This window comes from Bos mutus, chromosome 2, assembly GCF_027580195.1.
Source record: "Bos mutus isolate GX-2022 chromosome 2, NWIPB_WYAK_1.1, whole genome shotgun sequence".
In the NCBI taxonomy this organism is placed as follows: domain Eukaryota; kingdom Metazoa; phylum Chordata; class Mammalia; order Artiodactyla; family Bovidae; genus Bos; species Bos mutus.
Genome location: NC_091618.1, coordinates 115,397,713 through 115,423,171, shown reverse-complemented (window position 1 = coordinate 115,423,171; position 25,459 = coordinate 115,397,713). Strand labels below are relative to the sequence as shown.

The 25,459-nt window shown below is 35.6% G+C and overlaps 1 protein-coding gene across 2 annotated transcripts in view; it reads right to left on the bottom strand.

Annotated features, from left to right (window-relative positions):
• Nucleotides 1-4,644: 4,644 nt before the first annotated feature.
• The window catches only part of MTX2 (metaxin 2), an 82,222-nt gene continuing 61,407 nt past the window's right edge, over nt 4,645-25,459 (bottom strand). For both annotated transcript variants that reach the window (XM_070358854.1, XM_070358853.1), the window contains 7 exons: nt 20,190-20,262; nt 17,417-17,493; nt 15,475-15,567; nt 14,952-14,990; nt 14,473-14,598; nt 13,432-13,508; nt 4,645-5,104 (listed from right to left, as the gene is read on the bottom strand). In XM_070358854.1, coding sequence (XP_070214955.1) covers nt 4,930-5,104; nt 13,432-13,508; nt 14,473-14,598; nt 14,952-14,990; nt 15,475-15,567; nt 17,417-17,493; nt 20,190-20,250 — 648 coding nt within the window. In that variant the 5' untranslated portion in view covers nt 20,251-20,262 and the 3' untranslated portion in view covers nt 4,645-4,929. The remainder of the gene's footprint in view (nt 5,105-13,431; nt 13,509-14,472; nt 14,599-14,951; nt 14,991-15,474; nt 15,568-17,416; nt 17,494-20,189; nt 20,263-25,459) is intronic.

Below are 25,459 nucleotides of genomic sequence, written 5' to 3'. Positions count from 1 at the left end.
TAGCTGGGCTTTTGTAGAAGTTCTTCAAGCTAACCAATCCCTGAGGAACTTAACTTTTTCTTTCTTTCAGGTTGAATATAGGAGTGCTGTGCAGGTGAGATTATACTTTTCTCAACATGTCTGCTGTCAGTTTCACATTGTCTTTCTCTACAAATTTTTACAAAAAGTAAACTGAATGTGCCTAGGAATTTCACAAAGTGTTCTTTTGGTGTTACTTTGACATCTTGTTTTTAAGGTCTCCCCCTCTGTTGATGTAAGTAGGCAAGAACTTACAAGGGGAACACCAAAATAAGTTCACAGAAGTATTTTGTTTAACATCATACAATGGGTGGGTCTAGTTTTCAGTTACCTGCTCCGTGACACTGAGATATACCATAACCATACTGGTTCCCAAGACTGTGTCCACTGGATTGATTAAAATACAGAAAATAAGCCCAGCACATGGACTCAGGAGTCACTTCCCATGGAAAGGAAATAAGGCAGTATTTTGGAGTCCCATGAATGACAGGACTGTAACACTGAAGCCTGACTCATATATAATGATTGGGAAGGATGTTCTGCATAAACACAGGACAAAAAGCTCAAATCATGAAGGTAAAGATTGATCATCACTGACTATACAAAAATTAAGAACTTCTGTACATTAGAATACATCATAAAGGGAGTGAAAAGACAACAAACTAGGAGATATCTATAACATTTATAATCAAGTAGACATTAATATCAATGATACAAATAGGATTCTGATAAGTCGTAAGAGTAGCAAACAACCCAATAGAAAAAGTCTCCAAAACTCTGGCCCCCTGATGCGAAGAGCCAACTCACTGGAAAAGACCTTGATGCTGGGAACGATGGAGAGCAGAAGGGGATGACAGAGGATGAGCTAGTTGGATGGCATCACTGACTCGATGGACATGAATTTGAGCAACCTCAGAGAGATGGTGAAGGCCAGGGAAGCCTGGCATGCTGCAGTCCATGGGGTCACAAAGAGTCAGACATGACTGAGTGACTGAACAGCAAGTAATCACTTCAAAAAAAAAAGAAAATGCCCAATAAACACAGATGTAGGGGCTTCACTGCTGGCTCAGGGGCAAAGAATCCACCTGCCAATGCAGGAGACACAGTTCGTTCCCTGATCCAGGAAGATTCCACATGCCTCGGAACAACTAAGCCTGTGCACCACAACCACTGAGCCTGTGCTCTAAAGCCTGGGAGCGGCAACTACTCAGCCCACGTGCCAAAACTACTGACGTCCGTGAGCCCTAGAGCCTGCGCTCCACAAGAGAAGCCACAGAAACAAGAAGCCCACACACTGCAACTAGAGAGTAGCCTTCCCAGCCAGGAAGACCCAGAACAGCTAAGAATAGATAAACAAACATAACTGTATCAACTCATTGATGTCACCTGGAAAACACTAATTAAAAACCAATTAGCAAAAAAAACTAATAATTCCAAATGTTTGCAAAGTAGCTAAGTGTAAGAGTGTAAACTGGCACAAATATTTAGGAAGACGATTTGGAATTACCTAGAGAAGTTAAACAGACACATACCTGACAACCCAGCGATTATATGCCTAAGTATATACCCTGGAAAACTTCATACATATTTATACCAGGACATATGTACAGAATTGTTCATAAGTAGCATTTTTTATAACAGCAAATTTCTGTAACAACCAAAATGTGCACTGACAAGAGAACACAGAAAAGAAGTGCTATGTTTGCATATAAAAGAATACTATGTAAAAAAGTTGTCTTAAAGCTCAACATTCAGAAAACTAAGATCATGGCATCTGGCCCCATCACTTCATGGCAAATAGGTGGGGAAACAGTGGAAACAGTGGCTGACTTTATTTTTGGGGGCTCCAAAATCACTGCAGATTGTGACTTCAGCCAAGAAATTAAAAGATGCTTACTCCTTGGAAGGAAAGTTATGACCAACCTAGACAGCATATTCAAAAGCAGAGATATTGCTTTGTCAAAGGTCCGTCTAGTCAAGGCTATGGTTTTTCCAGTAGTCATGTATGGATGTGAGAGTTGGGACTATAAAGAAAGCTGAGTGCAGAAGAATTGATGCTTTCTAACTGTGGTGTTGGAGAAGACTCTTGAGAGTCCCTTGGACTGCAAGGAGATCCAACCAGTCTATCCTAAAGGAGATCAGTCCTGGGGGTTCATTAGAAGGACTGATGTTGAAGCTGAAACTTCAATACTTTGGCCACCTGATGCAAAGAGCTGAATCATTTGAAAAGACCCTGATGCTGGGAAAGATTGAGGGCAGGAGGAGAAGGGGACAACAGAGGATGAGATGGTTGGATGGCATCACCGACTCAATGGACATGGATTTGGGTAGACTCCAGCAGTTGGTGATGGACAGGGAGGCCTGGCGTGCTATGCTTCATGAGGTCGCAAAGAGTCGGACATGACTGAGCGACTGAACTGAACTGAACTGAACCACTGCTAGGTACAACAAAATGAGTGAAAATTTTAAATGTAATATTGTGTGAAAGAAACAAAACAGAAGATGCATAGATTGTGATTCCATTTATATAAACATCAAAAGCAAAAAATTAAATCATGGGAATGGTTAACACAAAATTCACTATAATGGCAACTTCCAGTGGTAGAAAGGGACTGGGATTAGATGAACACAGTGTGAAATAACAAAGAAATATTTTTAAGAATATGTTTCTATATTACATCTTCAAAAGCAGACTTATATGAACTTTTGTGCAACATATATTATAAAGCATATAAAAAAAAGCAGGGAGGGACAGACCTCCCTGAGTTGCTAACTGTTGAAGTGAGGTAGGTTCATAGGTACATGGGAATTCTTTTTATTTTCTCTTCATGTTTGAAATTTTTCATAATAAAGCCACTTTAAAAATTCAGCACTTTTAATTCTTAATGAGCATTTCTTACCTCAAGAATAAAAAGCAACCCAGATTCCCAGATTTCCCATTTCAGAATGTAAAGAAAAGCATTGCTCCCTATCTTGTAATAATGATAAACACCATATAAAAATTCATTCTGGTTCTTGAACCCAGCCGAAAGCTGAGGTTGCAGGGCCAACTAACCCAAATCTAAGGAGAGAAGGGACATGAGCACCAGTTTACCTGAAAAAGATACTACTGGACAATAGTAACTTAGCTAATACTTTAATGACTAAAGGCGGAGTGTGAGCTAACAAAAGACCATCAAAACCTTGGAGGCCACAAACCAAGACGAATTCACATTTATTCACAGGATTTTCTTGAAGGACCTCACAGGAAGTTCACCAAAAAAAAAAGGAAAAAGAAAACAAAAAATGGGGGACATGGCAGGAAACTTAGAAACTGTCCCTTATGGTTCCTTGGAGAGAACAGCAGCATTTATAAGAATGTATTAATTTCCTTTAATAATGCTATTATTAAAAGAAAAGAATCTTATCCAGTATAAAAAAAAACAAAGAAAAATACAGAGCCAAAAAACCTGTCATAAGAATTATACAAAAGCACACGTAAATTGGAATATTTTTAAATAATAATACAAATTACAAAATTAGTTCAGGAAAGCTATAATAAATAGTACTACAGTCAAAAGGGAGAACCCAATGTTTACGTGGGACTTGGGTTAAGGAGAACCTAGTACATTCCTTAAAAGGTATAAATCTATCATCTTAAAAAAAATTACAGTGTTCTTTAAAAAAGCCAAACAGATGCCAAGACCGCCTGGGTTTGAATTCCAATTCTACCACTTACTAACTCCATGACTTTCTTATTCTTTTTGTGTCTCCATTTCCTCTTGTGTGAACTGGGAATAACAACCTTCATGGTTTTTGTAAGGATTAAATGAGTTAAAATGTCTGGTACATAAACATAAGAGTACTACTATTCTAGACTACTTTAAGAAATGATTTTTACATCTGACTCTTATAGCATCCCTGATTTTACATAAAATATTCAAAAAACTGAAAGAAATACAGCATATAATCCTAGTGTCTAGGTATAAATAAATACTTCTGTGAAAACTATCCTCAGAAAACAAAAGTATAAAGAAAGTGTTAGTCTCTCAGTTGTGTCGGACTCTTTCTGACCACCTGGAATGTAGCCAGCAGGCCCCTCTGTTCATGGAATTCTCCAGACAAGAATACTGACGTGGGTTGCCACTTCCGACTGCAGGGGATCTTCCCAACCCAGGGATCAAATCTGGGTCTCCTGCATTGCAGGCAGACTCTTTACCATCTAAGCCTACAGGGAAGCCTCAACTTCACCACAAAAGGAATAAAACAGCAATATTAAAATATTCTATTCCAAAAGAAGTTTAAAAAAAACTTCTTAAACTTAAAAAAAGTTAAGTTCTTAAAACTATCTTTTTATCAAATGTAAATTATAGCTGCTCTGATAAAATGTTTTTAAGTTCAATAAAGTTGAGGTAAGAAAAATGCTCTTAAATCTGTTGCAGGATTTAAATGCTTTGTAATCATTTGCATTTTCTAAGTACACTGTTAAGAACGTATTTCCCATGACCAGGTTCATCATGTATCTAGTAATCTTGGGAGTATGGAACACAAATTACTGCCTTAGAAAAGACACTGCTTATTACACGTATAAAGCTCAAAGAGCAGCTTTTAGAAAGATGGAAAGTATTAATAAATACACCAGCCATATAGTTGTTTGAGCTTTATTTTTATATGCATACATGTGCCAAAAACACAAAAATTTCAAAGATATGGGGTACAACATATCAAATGAAATCATTTAAAATTATTTTAATGTACACACAAGGAACAGTATAAAGTACAGGTATATGATACATTATATAATTTGTTCTGAGGTTTTGAAAAGCAGTATTTGGGGCTTTGAATTCTGATACTATTATCTATTACATCATTCAAGAAACACATATTTCAAAAGTTTAAATTTTTTAATAATAACTAAATTAACAAATAACTCTAAGACAATCTGATAGATGAGCTGCCTTTGCCAAAATAGTGTTGTTCAATTCTTCTACAGAAAGCAAGGAGGTTGCTGTAGTTTTTCACCTTCTCAGAAAGTTCATCATTGGTCATTTGTGTAGTAAGAATGGTATACAGATGGCCGAACACCAGCGCGTCTAGTTCAGTAGGCCTAAGACAAAAGCAGAAATGAGAGCAACATGAACAGCGTTTAACTTACAAGGCAGAATATACACTATTTTTTTAAAAAACACTTTATTATATTTAAAAGAAAAAACTAACTTAAGAAATAAATCCTACCCCAACCTGATAGAATTTATTCTATTTTACTAGAGTTTCTGTTAAAAATTATGAAAACTTTTGAACCATGATTTGCTAGTTATGTGACTTGCTTTCTTAAATACTGTGTGTGTGCGTGTGTTAGTCACTCAGTTGTGTCCAACTCTTTGCGATCCCATGCACTGTAGCCCACCAGACTCCTCTGTCCATGAAATTCTCCAGGCAAGAACACTGGAGTGGGTTGCCATTCCCTTCTCCAGGAGATCTTCCCAACCCATCGATTTAACCCAGGTCTCCCATATTGTGGGAAGATTCTTTACCATCTGAGCCACCAGAGAAGTCCAAAGTCGCTCAGTCATGTTCAACTCTTTACAACTCCATAGACTACACAATCCATGGAATTCTCTAGGCCAGAATACTGGAGTGGGTGGCCTTTTCCTTCTTGAGGGGATCTTCCCAACCCAGGGATCAAATCCAGGTCTCCCACACTGCAGGGGGTCCCACAGCTGAGCCACAGGGAAACCCAAAGAATAATGGAGTGGGTAGCCTATCCCTTCTCCAGTGGATCTTCCTGACCCAGGAATCAAACTGGGGTCTCCCGCACTGCAGGCAGATTCTTTACCAACTGAGCTATCAGGGAAGCCCTTCTTAAATAGTAGTATCATTTAAATGTGTTAAAATAATACTAGTGTAAATAATCACATTCATTTTATTAAGTTATTTACTAAACATACAACAGTTCTCCAATGAGCTAGTAACTGTGACAGATGCTAAAGATATAAAAAAGTAAGAAAGCAAGTTTACTTACCCTTTTTAAAATAAATTTAGCTTTCTGAAGGATATACAAGAATGGCTTCAACAAAAATTTTTCTAGGGTTCCCCCCCCCTTTAATTAAATATTCCTAACAAAAAGATGAAATTTATCTACCTTGCTACCAATGGTCTATATATGGGATATCACAAATTTACATTATATGAAAACAATTACAGTAGACCTGTGAACAACACTGGCTGGAATTGTTGTTAAGGCCCACTTATATGCCAAGTTTTTTTTTTTCAATAAATAGATACTACATTACTACACAATCCATGGTTGGTTGAATCAGTTTGTGGATGTGGAGCCACAGACACAAAGGCCTGACTCTAAAGTTATACATGGACTTTCAACTGTAGCAGAGGGTCAGCACCTCGAACCCTCTCATTATACTGCATTAGCACAATACTGGGCTTCCCTGGTGGCTCAGACGGTAAAGAATCTGCCTGCAATGGGGAAGACATGGGTTCAATCCCTGGGTCAGGAAGATTCCCTGGAGGAGGGCGTGGCAACCCACTCCAGTATCCTTGCCTGGAGAATCCCCATGGACAGAGGAGCCTGGAGGGCTACAGTCCATGGGGTTGCACAGAGTCGAACACGACTGAGTGACTAAGCACAGCACAATATTACTAAAAGGAGAAAATACATCATTATATGCCATCAGTAATTATTGCTGTCAATCCTACAGTGGTAGTCCTAAATTATAGAGAAAACATGTTAATCCACCTGAAATGTAAAAATATGTTGCAGTAACCTGGTTTGGCAAAACAGAGCTTTTTAGTTCAGTTCAGTCGCTCAGTCATGTCTGACTTCTTTGCGACCCAATGGACTGCAACCAGGGCCAGTGGACTGCAACCCACTGGCCCTCCCTGTCCATCACCAACTCCCGGAGTTTACTCAAACTCATGTCCATTGAGTTGGTGATCCCAACCAACCATCTCATCCTCTGTCGTCTCATTCTCCTCCCACCTTTGGTCTTTTCCATCTTTCCCAGCATTAGGATCTTTTCAAATGAGTCAATTCTTCACATCAGGTGGCCAAAGTATTGGAGTTTCAGCTTCAGCATCAGTCTTCCAGTGAATATTCAGGACTGATCTTCTTTAGGATGGACTGGTTGGATCTCCTTGCAGTCCAAGGGACTCTCAAGAGTCTTCTCCAACACCACAGTTCAAAAGCATCAATTTTTCAGTGCTCAGCTTTCTTTCTAGTCTAACTCTCACATCCATACATGACTACTGAAAAAACCGTAGCTTTGACTAGACGGACCTTTGCTGGCAAAGTAACATCTCTGCTTTTTAATATGCTGTCTAGGTTGGTCATAACTTTTCTTCCAAGGAGCAAGTGTCTTTTAATATCATGGCTGCAGTTCACCATCTGCAGTGATTTTGGAGCCCCCCAAAATAAAGTCTGTCACTGTCTCCACTGTTTTCCCATCTATTTACCATGAAATGATGGGACCAGATGCCATGATCTTAGTTTTCTGAATGCTGAGTTTTAAGCCAATTTCTTCACTCTCCTCTTTCACTTTCATCAAAAGGCTCTTTAGTTCTTCGTTTTCTGCCATAAGGGTTATGTCATCTGCATATCTGAGGTTACTGATATTTCTCCCAGCAATGGGGTTCTGTCAAATCCTAATTCTGCCACTAACTTACTAGCTATGTAGCCTTGATCGCCACTCATGAACGACCTCTTGTAGTTGCATGGCTTTATATGTCTTCATGTCACTAATTCCTAAATATTTATCTCCAGCCTGAGTCTGTCCCCTGAAGTCCAGAATAATACGTTCAAATATCTCCACATGAATGTTCAATAAGGACCTCAAATCAGCTTGTCTCCTCATCTTCTCAAAATAAAAGTCTATATGCACCTATATGCACCACCTGTTCAAGCCAAAAATGTGAGCTCTGCTTGAGTTTTCTCTTATCCTCTCACATCTATTAGCAAGCCGGGTGAGACATAACCACCAAAATACATCCTGAATACCACCACTTATCTATTATTATCTCCTCCTCTGAGCCACCATCATCTCACCAAGACCACTGAACTACCTTCCTACTGTATCTCCCTGCTTCTACTTAACTGCTCTGCTACTTTTTAAAAAATATCACCAGCTCATACCACGCCAAGCATAAAACATTCCAATGAATTTCCACTCTACTTACACTAACATGCAAACTCTTTACCCAAAGCATACAAGTCTCAGATGATCTGGCTCTGGCTTACCTCTTCAGCCATACCTCCTACCATTTTCAACACACAACCATAAATGGCTCTGCTTCTTCCATCTGAACATAAACTAGCCAATTTTAGGGACTTGACCCAACTGGCTCCTCCTTGTTTTTCAGAATACAGCTTAAATGTCACATCTGAAAGTCTCCCCTGACCATGCAAACTAAAGTGGGCATATAGTCACTTACTGTGATGTGATCCGATTTTAATTCTCTATATGGCACTTAAAACTTTCTCATATTTGTTTTTAATCATCTGTCTCCTTCCAGCAGGACACTGTCTACTTGTTTCCTGTTATGTCCCCATTATCTAGAACAACGCCTGGCCCAAAGTAAGTTCTCAATAAGTATGTGTTTAATGAATCAATAAAAAGGTGAAGTACTTTTCATACCACATTATAACTATTTACTTAATGTTTCCCTCTTATACTCTAAGTTCTCTAAAAGTAACAAAGCATATATCTTTATAACCCCAGTTTTTAGTAAGGAAATCTAAGGAACTGAATGGTTATATGCTGAATCAATAACGAAACAAAAAAGAAAGCATCCAAAGCTGTATAGGATGTTTAATTTTTCAATAGTAGTTATTCACATTCTTCCAAAGCCTTCCCTCTTTTGACACATTCATGAACTATTAATCAAAGTCAAATGTGCAATTTATGGCCATGTTTAAGAAAGTAGTCAACAGGATAGTTTTAAAAAAATCACAAGTGTGCTGGGACTTGATAGCACTATGATCTAACATCACAGATTAAGAATTAATAACAAATGAACACCTGAAAAAAACCAAAGATGCAGAAGGTAGATAAATGTAGAGCTGAGGCACTCTATGAGAAGTAATACAAACACCAATCCTTCCAGATGCCTAAACATATTTCTTAAAATGTGTATCTTACCAATTTAGGATTTAGTTTTCTAATCTTAGGATTAACTACCCTCTGTTTCTTGTACTAGAGCCTAAAAGAGATGAATATATTCTGTGATGCAACTTCTAGTAGTAGGGCATCTTTTATCAATAAATGAAGGCTCTGAATGAGCTTGGGTATGAAGTATGTTTAAACCAGAGTGGTCTAGTAGTATCCCTGAAGTGGTCAAAATGTCATCTGTTGCAAATGTAATCTATATAACTCAAAAGGTGCTGAATTATATACAGGTAACAAGCATATAAAAATTGATCTGATGTTTCCTAAAGACAGCAACTTCATGACCAATCACTTTTAGAACATCTAACAGGAAGTAGGATACACTACCCTAAATCAAAACACACACATAACTTCCAATGCATATTTTTTGCAATCCTTCAGCAACTACTTACATTAGCTGACTTGACATATATAAGTTATCAATTCCCACAATACTCTTTTTAAAGAGTACACTGTGTATGTGCTGTTACTCTTCTCTATTGTTTCTATTTCTCTTTCCTTTTTATGACTATTGAAATATTGATATTGTTAAAAAAATAAACAGAGTACACTGTGGTAGTGGGACACAACTATAGAGCACTGCTATAACTCACAAAACTATATACACATAAAAGTGCCAATTCTACTTTTTGTAAATTATACCGCAAACTTGACTTTTAAAAAAAAGCAATAAACTCAGAAAAATGTTTGCAACTCCTATGAGAGATCCAGTATTTCTATTGAATTATGTAATCAAGCCAAGATTTCATGTACCTCCAGCTTTAATTACCTTTTCTATATAATATGGAGAGAAAACATAACATTACTACCCTTCTGCCCACTAAGTAGTTTGTGGATTATAATTTGGATATAAATAGCAACCCCCCTCCTAAGACCTTTAACATCTTTCATAATGTTGCCTTCTCATCTTGCATTATTATTCTTTCTACTTTTCTGTTGGTTATCCACTATTCTTTTTTTTTCCAGTTTTACTGAAAAATAATTAACATACATCACTGTATAAGTTTAAAGTTTACAGCATGATAGCTTGATTTACATATATTATAAAATTGCTATCAATAGGTTCCACTAATGAGCATCAGTTACCTACTAGTCTGTCATTTGCATATCAAAATAAAAACAGTAGCATAAAATATGAATATTTTCCTAACCTTTCCCATTAAAAAATTTTGCACTCATCCTTTTCATTTTCTTCAATTGTTATGGTTCCACATTTCTTTCTTTCTGATACCTTTCATAGTCTAGTTTCAAAAACATTAATTTTGTCTGGGTATTTCCTTATTTTTCTTTCCTGTTATACTATTACTTTGTCATTTCTTCATACTAACAGAAATAATTTACATATCCTTTCTTTATATCAATCACTGATCTTTAGGACTATCACTCAAATTTGTAAATCAAGCTTCTTGCCATTAACTTTGCTATATTTTGCCTTTGGGTATTTTGCCTGTGGGTATTTTTGAGCAATTTCTCCTTAATTTTCTTAGCTGGTGATTTCTTAATTTAAAAAACCTCAATGAAATCCTACTTCCCCCTGAAATTTTTCTTAAGGTTCCCAAGTATAATTTTTGCATTTCCAATCTGTATATGAAGGTATAATTTTCAAATTTTACCATTTACTTAATGGTTAACAGAAGTATTTTTTTCTTTTTCAAATCTAACTCTTTTTCAATTTATCATTCAATTTAATCTAGTTTTAACCAACATCTACTGAGCTTCCTCTAACATTTTATTTGGAAAACACTTAGACCTGCAAGGAGCTCCTAAATGCTTTACAGCAGTGTAACTCTTACTATCCTGATTACATTTCTAAAAACTACTTTTTTTCTACTTCTTCTTCCTCTTTATTAAAAAGGAAAAGGAAAATATCACTTTAAGAAAACTTTTAGGTTTTTATTTCAAATCCACTCACCAGGTGAAAGGGAACAAATGACTCAGTCTTTGTATAAGTGTCTTAACAGGTATCACATCAGCAAGGTTGTGTGGATACAACAGATAGCACAGATTTTGACTTTCATTTTAGAAATATGAATTTCCCTGGTGGCTCAGATGGTAAAGAATCTGCCTGCAATGCAGGAGACCCCTGCATTGCAGGGTTCAATCTCTGGGTTGGGAAGATCTCCTGGAGAAGGGCATGGCAACCCATTCCAGTTTTCTTGCCTGGAGAATCGCCATGGACAAAGGGGCCTGCCGGGCTACAGTCCATGGGGTCCAAAGAGTCGGACACGACTGAGAGACTAAGCACACAGCAACACTATGTATCATGAAGGATAAAAAGGCCAACAATCATGAGTATCTACTTTGTATTATTTCTAATTTGTTTTCAAATTCACTTTCCTTTTTCCTTTCCACCATTGAGCTTCTTTGTCTCCTTTTCCCAATTACTATTCTTGCTGCAGGGCTTCCCTGGTAGCTCCATGGTAAAGAATCCGTCTGCAATGCATGAGACGCAGGTTCAATCCCTGGGTCAGGAAGATCCCCTGGAGAAGGAAATGGCAACCCACTCCAGTATTCCTGCCTGGAGAATCCCATGAACCAGAGGAGCCTGATGGGCTACAGTCCATGGGGTCGCAAAAGAGTCAGATACAATCTAGCACTAAACAGCAACACCAAATTCTCGCAAGATCTCCCTCAACTCTCTTTCTCTTTCTTCTCAAGAGTGACTGAGTTTCTTTCATGAGGCCTCTCAACATGTCCAGTACGTAAGCTAGAAGAAAAGCTGATTCTAATTTTAGAGGGTAAGCAGAGGATTCACAGGGAAATAAATTTTAATATTATTAAACAATTGTGTAAAATTAAATTAAACCTATTCTATACTTCAAAAATAAAAATGTTTAAGTCTCATATAAGATAAAATTATTTCAAAAACCTAAATCTTAATACCAGTTACACAGTTTCTCAGTTACAAATCTTATTTTTACACCTATTCTAAACTTTGAATTTTCAATTACAAGTTTAAAAATAATTACACCCTAGTAAAGTAACGCTCAAAATTCTCCAGGCCAGGATTCAACACTACACAAACTGTGAACTTCCAGATGTTCAAGCTGGATTAATAAAATACACCCTTTTTGAGCTTTTCAGCTCCTATGAATTCCTGTATCAGAGAGAAAAGGAACTACATAATAGTAACATTTTGATACATTTCTTTTGTATTAGAGACTAAACAACTAGAATCAGTATAGCAAACATCACTAGAAATAAGAACATATAGAAGCTTCACCTACCAGGATTTCACGGTTTGAACACTATGACATTTTCTGCTTCAAAGATCAACAGACTCCAATTTTATTTGAATATCAATTGTATAGCATATACATTAATATAACTTAAATATTTCCAAGCTATCATCATTGTCATTTTTGCTACAAATATTAATATCTCTACCAAAAGATGTTTGATATAGCTACAGATGAATGCCTATAAAGATATAATAAATAATAGCAAATAAATCTTTTTAAAAATTATCAATCTAAAAGTCAAGGGATTTTTATTAAAGCTAAAAAAAGATTCGATTCCAAGCAAACCACTGAGGTTAAAATGCTTATTGAAACCCATCTTAAACTAGATCACAGGATAACTGATTCTGATATAGTAAAATAGTAACTTTAAAAAAAAAAGGAAAAATTCATTCTTTGCCAACATTAGATATTTTCCAAATTACAAAAAATTCTATCTTAATGAAACATGAAATACTCAATTCACATATATACATACATATTTTAAATCTATATCCTTCACAATCATTTCTATGCTTTACAAATATTTTCATTAAATTTTAAAAAGAGAAGTTTCTAATAATGTTTATCCATCCAACAATATTTTTTACTGTTTAGTTTTATTCACTTTTCTAGTCCTCAGGGAATTATCCTATACAGACAATGGCTACACTTCATGTTTTAATAGTACTTTGCAAGCTCAGAATTTTAAGATATCATAGTTCCATACAAAGCACCTTGATGTGTTTCTAGTAGAACCTCTATATCATTCTATAATGACAGGTTTACACGTCTGCTTTCAGGAGAAAATTCTTAATGGCTAGCACCACATTTTAGAAATCTTAGTCTCCCAGAAGCTAGTTCTGTGCCTGATACTCAAGAAATTAAATGTTTAATGAATGTAAAAATAAATTTTAATGTAACTGTTTTCATAAATATTTCTTGATAAAATAATTCCTCTATGACAAAATGATATTACATATATGATAAAATAACAATATAGAAAAGAAACTAACTAAAAAGAATAAAATCCTTACTGTTTATTGAAGAAATATGGCTGTGTTCCCAGTCTTTGAGAAAGAGCTTGACAGCACTGGTCTACATCTTCTAAGACCTAACACAAGCAACAGACCCCAAAGAAAAATATTTAAATTAGCAAGCAATAAAATGTGTCTAAAACTTCATTTGTAACATAGTTTATAATAAATTTAGGTAAAGAGACCACATAGAGAGCATAAGTAATACTTTCTATATAAGAAATAGGAAAATTTGAGAACAAATTTCCTTTCATAAGGATTATGATCAAGAAAGTTTTTATCTCAATACTCTACTCCCTATAAAAGTTTTCCTGAATCCATATAATCAAATGATTTCACATATATTAAAAAATCTGCTTCATAAAGATGACACTACTGATCTACCATGAATAAGAAGCATTTGAGTTGTTTTCCACTAGTGAAAACGTTTTATTTCCTCTGTTCCTTTCAATTACCCAATCCTCCTCATGGCCAGCGGCACAAATCAATGGTTGGCTTGCTAGGACTAGGGGGATCCTTGAAAGAGAGACATTAATAAGCTTAATGATACTCAAACTCATATTTTTATAATTTTTCTACTTCAGTAAATTTAAGACCAAAGAAAAGTGGGCATTTTAAGCACTGCATTTAACAGGGTTTTGTTTTTTTTAAAGCCCTGATGCTGCAGATCTATATTTACTGGCATAAAAAATGCCCACAGTGTTGTTGAATGGAAAAAAAATTAGGTTACAGAGTGGCAAGTATAATATGATTCCACTTTTTAAAAATGTTATTAAGAGACATCTAGAAGAATGTTCTTCACATAGTTAACAGTGGCAATTTTTACTCCCTTTTTGAAGTCTTCTGTATTACATAATTTGTCTTACAATAAGCATGTGTGATTTTTACAAAACAATACACTACTTCCTGTCAGAGAAAATAAGAACAAATGTTTTGTTAATTTTATTATGTCGGGATTTTTTTTAAGGATTATGAACTTAAAAAATTCTTTTTCTTTATGCATTAAAGTTGAGGGTTTTATCAGCTTCAACCTGAACTGACCTGGTCCAGAGTCTTGTTACCCCATCCAATAGCTTTCATCTTACGTTTGACTTCCCACTGTTTCTGATAGGCCAAAATATGATTCAGAGGCCAAGGGTAAGGAGATCCATACCTAGCATGAGTGATCTAAAGCAAAAAGATTATGTTAAAATTGCAGTCCTAAAAATATTTTCACAAATAGATGTCTAAAGGAAATATATTTTCAGAGAAACAAAAACATAGCTTGCAATCTTAAAATTAAAATTTTAAACAATTCCCTTTAAAAATATATAAACTTTTATGTACTTTGCAACCAGTTATATCAAACAACACATAGCTTCCCTAAAATGTATGTGCAAGCAAAATTAAAGTTGAGTGAAAAACTATATCACTAATGGTACAAACCACAATGTTTCATTTATGAGCAGGGACTTATGATTCTGAGCAAAAGTGTTTTTTCATTAAATTTTAATTAAGATAAATGCTGCAGAACCACTCACCTCTCCTACAGTAGCATCATCACACCACTGAAGATACAGCTAGGGAAAAAAAAACAGTCACCAAAACTTTAGAATATCAAAGAGAAAATGGATAAAGTAAGTTATTTCTTGCCAGAGTAATTTTTATAAGCCAATATCATAGAAGTCACATATGTGAGCATTTTTTCCCCCCTTGGCTAATGTTCTACACAGAATTATTAAGCTTAATGATAGTACCTAAAAAATATTTTTTATTCATAAAATATATCTCTAAATGCCATTAGAGTATTTTACGGATATTATTTAAGAAAACTTCACAAGACCAAAATAAAATGATCACTCCTGTTTACAAAAAGAAAAAACTAGAAATGAAAAAACAGGCAACTTATTCAAACATAATGACCAAATAATCTGGGTAACCATACTAGCCCTAGAGTTTACTTGACTATTTTCCTTTATTTCAGTAACTTTAAAATAAGCCATAAGAAAGATAGTCTTTTATGAGAGAAAAAGCATATTTTCAAGGTCTATTATCTTGTTATACCTCTGCAGTCAACAGCATATTGTTGACTAATTCCATGTAGGCTTTCATTTCTGCTTTCTGGACTTCATCCAGCCCATCACTAAGAGAATGGCCCTAAAGGGAATTTTAAAAATTTTAAAGAGCATCATATTAAACATACAAAAACTTCCAGTTATCTTACTACCAAGTAATAAACATCAATGTTTTACTGCAGATGCCCAAAGGATTAGTTTTCAAAATGCCCCTAAAAGATAATTATTTTATGTGAAAATTATGAAAAAATAATACTTTGCTATGACTACAAAATATTAATAAGAAGTATTTACTTGTCATTATAAAAATGTATCATTCAAGAGATAAAATTTATTATTTCACCAAAGAAGAAAACAAGGATGGTCAGTAAACTGTTTTTTTAAGACACTAAACCTTAGTAATAAAATAAATTCTAAAAGATTGACATGTGTTACTTATAAAGTAGTCAAAGATTTTTTTTAAGTGTTATTAGTAAAGGATAGGGAAATAGACACTAATTTTTAAATTCTAATACACTACAGTAATGAGTAGACTTATAAAATAGTATAAACTTTAGTTCAATCTGATGATCTGTTGTAAAATTTTTAAAATGTATACCCTGTAACACTGTAATATCACTCTTAGGAATTTATGCTAAGGAGATAATTTAACAAGTGTACAAAGGTGTATGTAAAAGAATACTTATCTTGGCACTCAATAACAGCAAAAAGTTGCCAGCAACTTAAACTGAAAACTGACGTCGCTCAGTCGTGTCTGACTCTTTGCGATGCCATGGACTGTAGCCTACCAGGCTCCTCAGTCCATGGAATTGTCCAGGCAGGAGTACTGGAGTGGGTTGCCATTGCCTTCTCCAGGGGATCTTCCCAACCCAGGGATCAAACCCTGGTCTCCTGCACTGCAGGCAGACACTTTACTGTCTGAGCCACCAACAATTTAAGTGTCCATCAATAAAGAATTAAGTAAAAAAATTCTAATACAAAAGATGCTTTTGAATTGTGGTTTGGAGAAGACTCTTGAGAGTTCCTTGGACTGGAAGGAGATCCAACCAGTCCATCCTAAAGGAAATCAGTCCTAAATAGTCACTGGAAGGACTGATGCTGAAGCTGAAACTCCAATACTTTGGCCACCTGATGCAAAGAACTGACTCACTGGAAAAGAACCTGATGTTGGGAAAGATTGAAGGCGGAAGAAAAAGGGGACGACAGAGGATGAGATGGTTGGATGGCATCACCGACTCAATGGACATAGGTTTGAGTAGACTCTGGGAGTTGGTGATGGACAGGGAAGCCTGGCGTGCTACAGTCCATGGGGTCGCAAAGAGTCAGACACGACCGAGGGACTGGACTGAACTGAATACAAAAGAACACTATACAACAATTTAAAAGGATAATACATATCTATAGTCATTAACATGGAAGAATTTCTAAACATATTGATGATCTTAAAAGGCAGGTTTCAAAATAATACTAATAGTATTACCTATATTTTTCTACATATGCAAAAAAATTCTAGATGGATGTCCCCCAAAATGTTAATAGAGGTTGTTCTTTGATAACTATTAAAATCTACACTGAATAACGGGTAAAGGAGTACATTCAACTTGTAAACATTCTATAACTCCCTTCTCAAAAGTTAACCTGATATTTTACAACAACCTAATTGTTTTCATTTGTGACCAAAATTTCTCATAAACATGAGTGAGAAAATTATCTCTCATTTTGTAAAGATCAAACGGCCTCTTTTGCCATTGATTTACATTATGAAGAAAAAAAAAAAACCTTACACTTTAGAAATATTTCTCCAGTAGTTTATTATCAGCATTTTATAAAACTAGGTTAAAATCAATGTAAATGCTACAACACTCTAAAGATGATGAATGACCTATTTAAGAGTAACTGGGATCAAATCCATTTAATATCTTTTTTATTACCTTGGCTTTAACGAATTGGACTATTGGACCAAGTTCTGATACTACTTGATTTCCTACATGAATAAAAGGTACTTTACCTGTGGAAGGGGAAAAACAATGTGAGAACAAGACCAGTAAATTAAAGTTTGTGCTAAAAAGGAAATCAACACAAAACTTGTTATGTCTTATTAATACAGTTTTGTAACATTATGACTTTTTAAAATTACAGTTAAGCATGTATATTAAATTCTAAAAATTTTCTAACATTAATTACTAATTTTAAAATGAAAGAAACAAGATTCATTTCTAGAGCTCTCACTTGCATATAATAACATAATACTCCCTTTTCAGAGCTAACACTAACAAATCACTATGCAGCAGTAAATACTAATTATTCAAATTATATGAACTAAGCCTGGACATTGTTTCATGACTGATAGATTTTTAAAACTTTAACTAGGCCTTCCCTTCAGATTACAATAAATCAACCTATATGTAAACAATATTTATAAAGACTTTTTTTTTTTACATCTACTACTTTCATATCTCAGACAACCACTGAGGTCAATTGTTTAAGCACATAATGGTGCATTAATGAATGTATCTGACTCAAAAAATATCAGGAATTAAGTGAATAACAATCTTTGAAGGTATGCTAACTTATGAATTATAACACAAAGTTTGCTCCCAACACATGTGGGAAAAAAAGAATAAATAGTATGCTTATAAAGACTGGCTTCTCCACTGTTTACAATAGCCAGGACATGGAAGCAACCTAGATGTCCATTGGCAGACGAATGGATAAGAAAGCTGTGGTACATATACACAACGGAATATTACTCAGCTATTAAAAAGAATGCATTTGAATCAGTTCTAATGAGGTGGATGAAACTGGAGCCTATTATACAGAGTGAAGTAAGTCAGAAAGAAAAACACCAATACAGTATATTAACGCATATAGGTAGAATTTAGAAAGATGGTAACGATGACCCTATATGCGAGACAGCAAGAGAGACAGAGATGTAAAGAATAGTATTTTGGACTCTGTGGGAGAAGGCAAGGGTAGGATGATTTGAGAGAATAGCATTGAAACATGTATATTACCATATGTGAAACAGATCACCAGTCCAGGTTTGATGCTTGAGACAGGATGCTCAGGGCTGGTGCACTGGGATGACCCAGAGGGATGGGATGGGGAGGGAGGTGGGAGGGGGGTTCAGGATGGGGAACACATGTATACCCATGGCTGATTCATGTTAATGTATGGCAAAAACCACTATAATATTGTAAAGTAATTAGCCTCCAATTAAAATAAATAATTTAATTTAAAGAAAAACTGACTTCTCTAAGTAAATATCACATTAAAAAGTAATATTTTAATTTTATAAATACTAATAACTGGTGAAATTATCAGAGATGACAATCTCCAAATAGTAATAAAGTCTACCTCAAATGCTAGAGGATGAAACTCTGTCAGACCTAGTTCAAATAGAGTTCACACTAACAGCGAGCTTCTTCATGGTCCTTTTCAATTGATTCACTCCTCTCAGGCTCAGACAGACTGAGGGTAATGGATGTGGTGCACTGCACCAACAAAAGCTTCATCTGCATCCATAGGATAACATTACAAAGGAAACACAGGCCTTTTGGAATACAACTCAGCAAATGAATTTAGAAGACATTTCCATTTACCAATATAAAAACACTGAATTCTGCATTCTTGTTTCCTACTGCTTTATAAATCTTGCAAAAGAGGAAAAAAAAATTTTATCTGCACAAGCATTAGATCACACTCTTTTTAACTTGGGATAAAATCTTTACAACTACTATACTGCTAGAAATAGTGCAGGTCCTCTGGGATAATATGATTACAGAATGAAAAATACTTGTGAATGAATGTCCAGACTGAAGAGTATTTTGGGGGGGTACATTTTGAGAGCAAAGTGTATTTCGCATTTCCAATATCCAGTCTGGAGTTCTTGGAAGAGTTTCTATGTACCTCATCTTACTGCACTTTTATTGCGCTTTGCAAATACTGAGCAGTTTTACAGCAGCAACCCTGCACTAAGTACACTGGTGCCATTTTCCCAACAGCATTTGCTTACTTTATGTCTCTGTATCACATTTTAGTAATTTTCACAATAATTCAAACATTTTTATTATTGTTCTATTATAAAACTTTAAAGGATGAAGAGCTGCTGCTTATAGATGAGCAAAGAAAGCAGTTTCTTGAAATGGAATATACTCTTTAGTGAAGATGTTGTGAAGACCGTTGAAATGACAATAAAGGAGTGAGAATACTACATAAACTTAGTTTATAAAGGAGCACCAGGATTTGAGAAGACTGACTCCAGCTCTGAAAGAAGCTCCACTGTGGGGTAAAATGCTATCAAACAGCACTACATGCTACAGAGAAATGGTTTGTCAAAGGAAGTCAATCAATGAGGCAAACTTCAGTGTTGCCTTACTTTGAGAAATGGACACAGCCACCCCAGCCTTTAGCAACCACCACCCTGATCAGTTAGCAGCCATCAACACGGAGGAAAGATCCTCCACCAGCAAAAAGGTTTTGACTCATGAAAGGCTCAGACAATGGTTAGCACTTTTTTTTAGCAATAAAGTATTTCTAATTGAAATATGTATATTGTTTTTCTTAGCCACAATGCTATTATACACTTAACAAACTACAGGATAATGTAGGCATTTTTAAAAAAATCTAGGTACAAATTGGACTATCACTGCAATTTTATCAATGCAGAGTATTAACAGAGGAGGAAAAAAAAAAAAAACTTACCAGATGGAGACATATATTCTGCATTTGCCCTGCAGACCACTTTGATAGGCAGATTACACATTTGCAAAAAGGCCTGTCAATCAAAAGAAATCCAATGAAAGTCTAATGAAAGTATATGCATATTAGAACACAACGTTTTATTTCTTTTCTAAACTTAAGTAAAGCTCAGGAAAAGGAAAAGAATAAATCAATTTAAAGTGAAAGATTTGTACTCTAAAACAAAAATAAAATGTCATTTCAATACTAAAAGATCAATACATATGACTCAGACTCAAATAAATGTATGAAGCTTAACGCATTTATATACTCAAATGTAAGTTATCCACATTTTACTGCATTAGTTTAGGTAAGTCAGCAATACTGTGTATTTCTTTAATTTTCTACAACAGATGACTAAAAGTCCAAACTTTGTAAGTTATTACTTAATTCCACTACTCTCTTAGGATTCTTATCTTCGTCTTAGGCAGAAACTCTCAAACTGATTTTTTTACTACTTCAAAGTTCTCTCCAATAATACTCAATATCTTAACATGTAGCTTTTATGCTCACTAATTGACTTTTTAAAGACAGAGAATTGTTTATTTTTACTTTGTTTATAGCAACAAAAATTTTATAAGGGACTTTATTTTCTTGGGCTCCAAAATCCCTGTGGATGGTGACTGCAGCCATGAATTTAAAAGATGCTTGCTCCTTGGAAGAAAAGTTATGACAAACCTAGACAGTGTATTAAAAAGCAGAGACGTGACTTTGCAGACAAAGCTCCATAGAGTCAAAGCTATGGTTTTTCCAGTAGTCACATACGGATATGAGAGCTGGATCATAAAGAAGGCTGAGCACCAAAGAATTGATGCCTTTGAACTGTGGTTCTGGAGAAGACTCTTGAGAGTCCCTTAGACTGCAAGGAGATCAAACTAGTCAATCCTAAGGGCAATCAACCCTGAATACTCATTGGAAGGACTGATGCTGAAACTGAAGCTCCAATACTTTCGTCACCTAATGCGAAGAGCCAACTCACTGGAAAAGACCCTGATGTTGGGAAAGATTGAGGGCAGGAGGAAAAGGGAGCAGCAGAGGATGAGATGGTTGGATGGCATCATCGACTCAATGGACATGAGTCTGAGCAAACTCCAGGAGACAGTGAAGGACAGGAAAGCCTGGCGTGCTGCAGTACATGAGGTCGCAAGGAGTAGGACATGATGGAGCAACTGAACAACAAAAATAGCAACAAAAATTTTATAAGCAACTTAACTGTCTAACAACAGGGAATTGGTAAATCATTTATGGTAAATGCAAACCACATAATGCTATACAATTTTTTAAATCATTAATTATATTTTCACACAAGGCTGCCTGAAATAACAACTTTATTTCCAAAGCTTCCTTACAACTGGGTGTGACCAGTGTCTAAATTCTGGCTTATGGAGCTTAAAGTCTGGGCAACTGCCTGTAAAGTGTCTTTAAAAAGAAGAGATATGACCACTCCTCTTTTTCCTTCATGCTGACTAGAATGTGAAAAGGCTGATCAGCCACAGTAGCCAAACTGAATCACACCAGAAGCTGTGTTGAAGGTGGTAGAGCAACAATAAGAGTAAAGAAGCTTAAGTCTTTGAAAATCATGCAGTCACCAAACCTGGATTACTTGTATTAAAAAAGAAAGAGAGAAAGAGAAAGAAAGAAAGAATCCTCTTTTTTAAGCCACTGCTATTTTGGGCTTTCCAAAACTAACAGCCAAACTTAATCCTACCTAATTGACCAACAATTAACTGCTTCCAGGTTTAAAGAACAACTCATCCAACCATAGACTCTCTCTGTCTATATAAGTATACATTAACAGTCCTCTAAAAACTATAACCTACGCTCCCAATTTATAACAATAATAGTGAGTTTCTTGGTTAATCCACAAGTATGGACTGCAGGCAGTGGTTCTCACGCTTCAGTGTGCATCACAATCATGCGGAAGGCTTGTTAAAACACAGACTGCTAAGGAAAGAATTAAAATAAGTATAAAGAGATCTTTCGAGAAGACTGAGAAAAAAAGGGAGAAAGGAATTAAGAAGGATCAACTCTCTTCATTACATATGTATCTGTACCCAATGATACAAAAAAGTTGAGCTCATTAAACCATATATAGCAGGAAAAAACAGTGGAAATAGGCTGAAATGACAAGAACCAGGTAATAACTGATATACAAGTAACAGAAGATAAAACGTAATGAATTAAGAGCATAGGTGGAAACATCTTTTTTGCGCCTCCAGGAAACAGGACACTTTTTCACTGTACTTGCAAGGGGTGGTCAGAATCAGCGATGATGACTATAAGCTGATAAGTGAGGATGGGAAAATGAGGGAGTGCCACATTCTGTGAAATGGGAGGAGAATCTGTCTGAGAATGAAGGACCTGGAGGAGTTTTAGGCTTCAGAAGAACAAAAAGAACTGGAAAGAACTGCTTGAAGTATCTTCTTGAAGATTATAATAAATATTCAGTTGTTACTTAGGTCATGAAAGTGAGAGTCGCTCAGTCGTGTACGACTTCTTGCAACCCCATGGACTATACAGCCCATGGAGTTCTCCAGGCCAGAATACTGGAGTGGGTAGCCTTTCCCTTCTCCAAGGGATCTCCCCAACCCAGGTATCGAACCCAGGTCTCCTGCATTGCAGGCAAATTCTTTACCAGCTGATCCACAAGGGAAGCCACAGTCATAATACTATATAAAATAGCAAATACAGTATATTTTGCTAACCTCCATGTATTATATTGGTAACTATACTAATCATTATTCCAAAAAGTTCTGTTTCACCAGAAAAAGGTTAAGCAAAACTGTAATGCTCTACAATCAAAGCCATGTTTTCAGTCTTATGAAATTTTTACTGCTTTACTAAAAAATAACTGACTTAATTTTGACCAATTTAACAATATTAACTTACCACAGACCTCAACTGATGCCAAAATTCTACTTAGCCAAAGATTAATGTTATAGCATTCACTGCAATTATTCTTCATCCCTGATTCAAAAGAAATTTTCTGAATTAATCTGAATTAATCACAAAGACATCTGAGGTCATAAACACAGTATTTTCATCTAAACATTAAAAATGCAAAACAAAACATTACCATGACTGTCTTTAAGAATATAAAAACTCTAAATCCAAACCAGACTTTGATTCAGCAGTATTTCTCCTTTCTCTTGCAGGCTAGGAGAAAAATCTCTGAGGTTTCAAAACAGTACTTTCACCTTTCACTTGCATTTTCAATCTCTTATCTCACCTCAAATACTCCAAATAAAACAAGCATGACACACCAACCTAAAACACATTTTATTTTAAATTCTGAAATAGCAATCTGCATATTTTTATTCTTATGTAAATCCAAAGAAAAATGTAGTTCCAATAATAATAAGGAAAGTCAGGATAACTCAGTCAACTCCTATTCCTCTGTTGGAAACATTATTCCAAACTAATTCAAGTGACTGACAACATAAAATAACTTAAATCAAAAAGTTAGCACATCCTATAAGAACAATGACTTATAACTGTGCTGTCTAATATGGAAGCCACTAGTCACCTGTGGCTATTTAACATAAATTTAAATTGACTAAAGTTGAAAAGTTTATTTCAGATCCCCAATTGTACTAGCCATTTCATGTGCTCAACAGCTACATGTGGCTAGTGGCTATCACACTTATTGAACAGTATAAATAACAGAACATTTCCATCATTACAGAAAGTTCTATTGGACAGCATGGGTCTATTGCAATGGCAATCAGTGCATAAAAGACATCTAAGCAAAAGAGGCTGACATCATCTGAAAGAGATTAGGCTAAATATTATAAAAACAGGCTGCATAGTATTACAGTGTCCACAAATCCTGCAAGTGATCAATCACCTTTTGATGACAGTGACACATTAAATACCATAATATTTTCAATTTCAGAAAGACCTAGTATAGGGTTTACTCATTTGCTGAGCAATCCCAATTGACAAAATGGTCAGGTAAGTTTATTACAAAGTGAAAACTAAGACTTTAGAATGAATAAATTAAATAAAACCACGGCTATTAAATGTATTAATTCTTTGAATATAAATTTACTGAGTGTCTGCACACATGACATGGTAGGAATTTTTTAACACACACACACACAATACCCAGCACCTAACTGCTGAGACCCTGAAATTTAATAAGCTTGATGTAGTTTCAACATATTGAATGAATTAATTAAATTCATAACACACAAAAAAATTCATTGAAGGGGTAGAGTGTTGGTATATTTTTTTTATTTCTGAAAAAAACTCAAAGGAAAAAGTAACACTAGATCATCGATAATCAGTTAAATATGAAGGACTGAACTTCTATATTTATCTCTTCAACCTTTCAAAAGACTCCAATGAAATAACTGAAGAAACAGAAAGCATACAAACTCAGAAAAACACGAAGAATGGAAGAGGAGACCAAAGCAGACCAGAGATGTCAACCCGTTTTTGTAAGACGAAAAGCAGACTTAGCAGGGCAGAGGAAGCTGAAACCTAAGAGCACAAAGAGGAGAAAAGCAATACATTTGCATCACAGAAACTAGGAAGACTCCAAAACTGGAGGCCAAGTACCACAGAAGGCAGAGGTGAGATAAAGCAGTAAAAACAGGAGAAGTGCATGGAAGTCATCAGCCAGCCAGCCCATCCCCAATCTGGCAAAATTCACAGGTTCATCCTCCGGAAGAACTAAACCAGAGACTCCACTCAGAATCCAAGCAAAGCAGATGGCCCTGAGTGGCGAGAAACAATGAAAATAAAGTGAAGGGAAAGTATGTACACTGAAGGTAGAGACCCACAGTGTCCCTCTCTCTCTAAGCTCCCAAACACTGGCAGCCAAATTTAGTCCTTATAGACTATCTCTCCATAGACACACACACACAGAAGTCGCTCAGTCGTGTCCGACTCTTTGCGACCCCATGGATTGTAGCCCACCAGGCTCCTCGGGCACCTGCAAATACTGATGGGTAGGTGGCCATTTAAGGTAATGGCCAAAAAAATAGTAGCTAACTGTGCAATCAGTCTACAGTGAAGCCCACATGTCAAAAATCCCCCATCAGCTTTTTAGTGCCTCACTCTTATATATAAATTGTTAGCAGAGATCAAGAGATATTTGAGAATAGCCTCAAACATACAGAGCCAAAACAAACCACAAAAAAAGGAGGGGAGAAGAAACAGAAAATGCAGAAAGCAGAAAGCAACTTCAAAAAAAATTTATAATGGTTAATATTTATTGAGTGTTTACT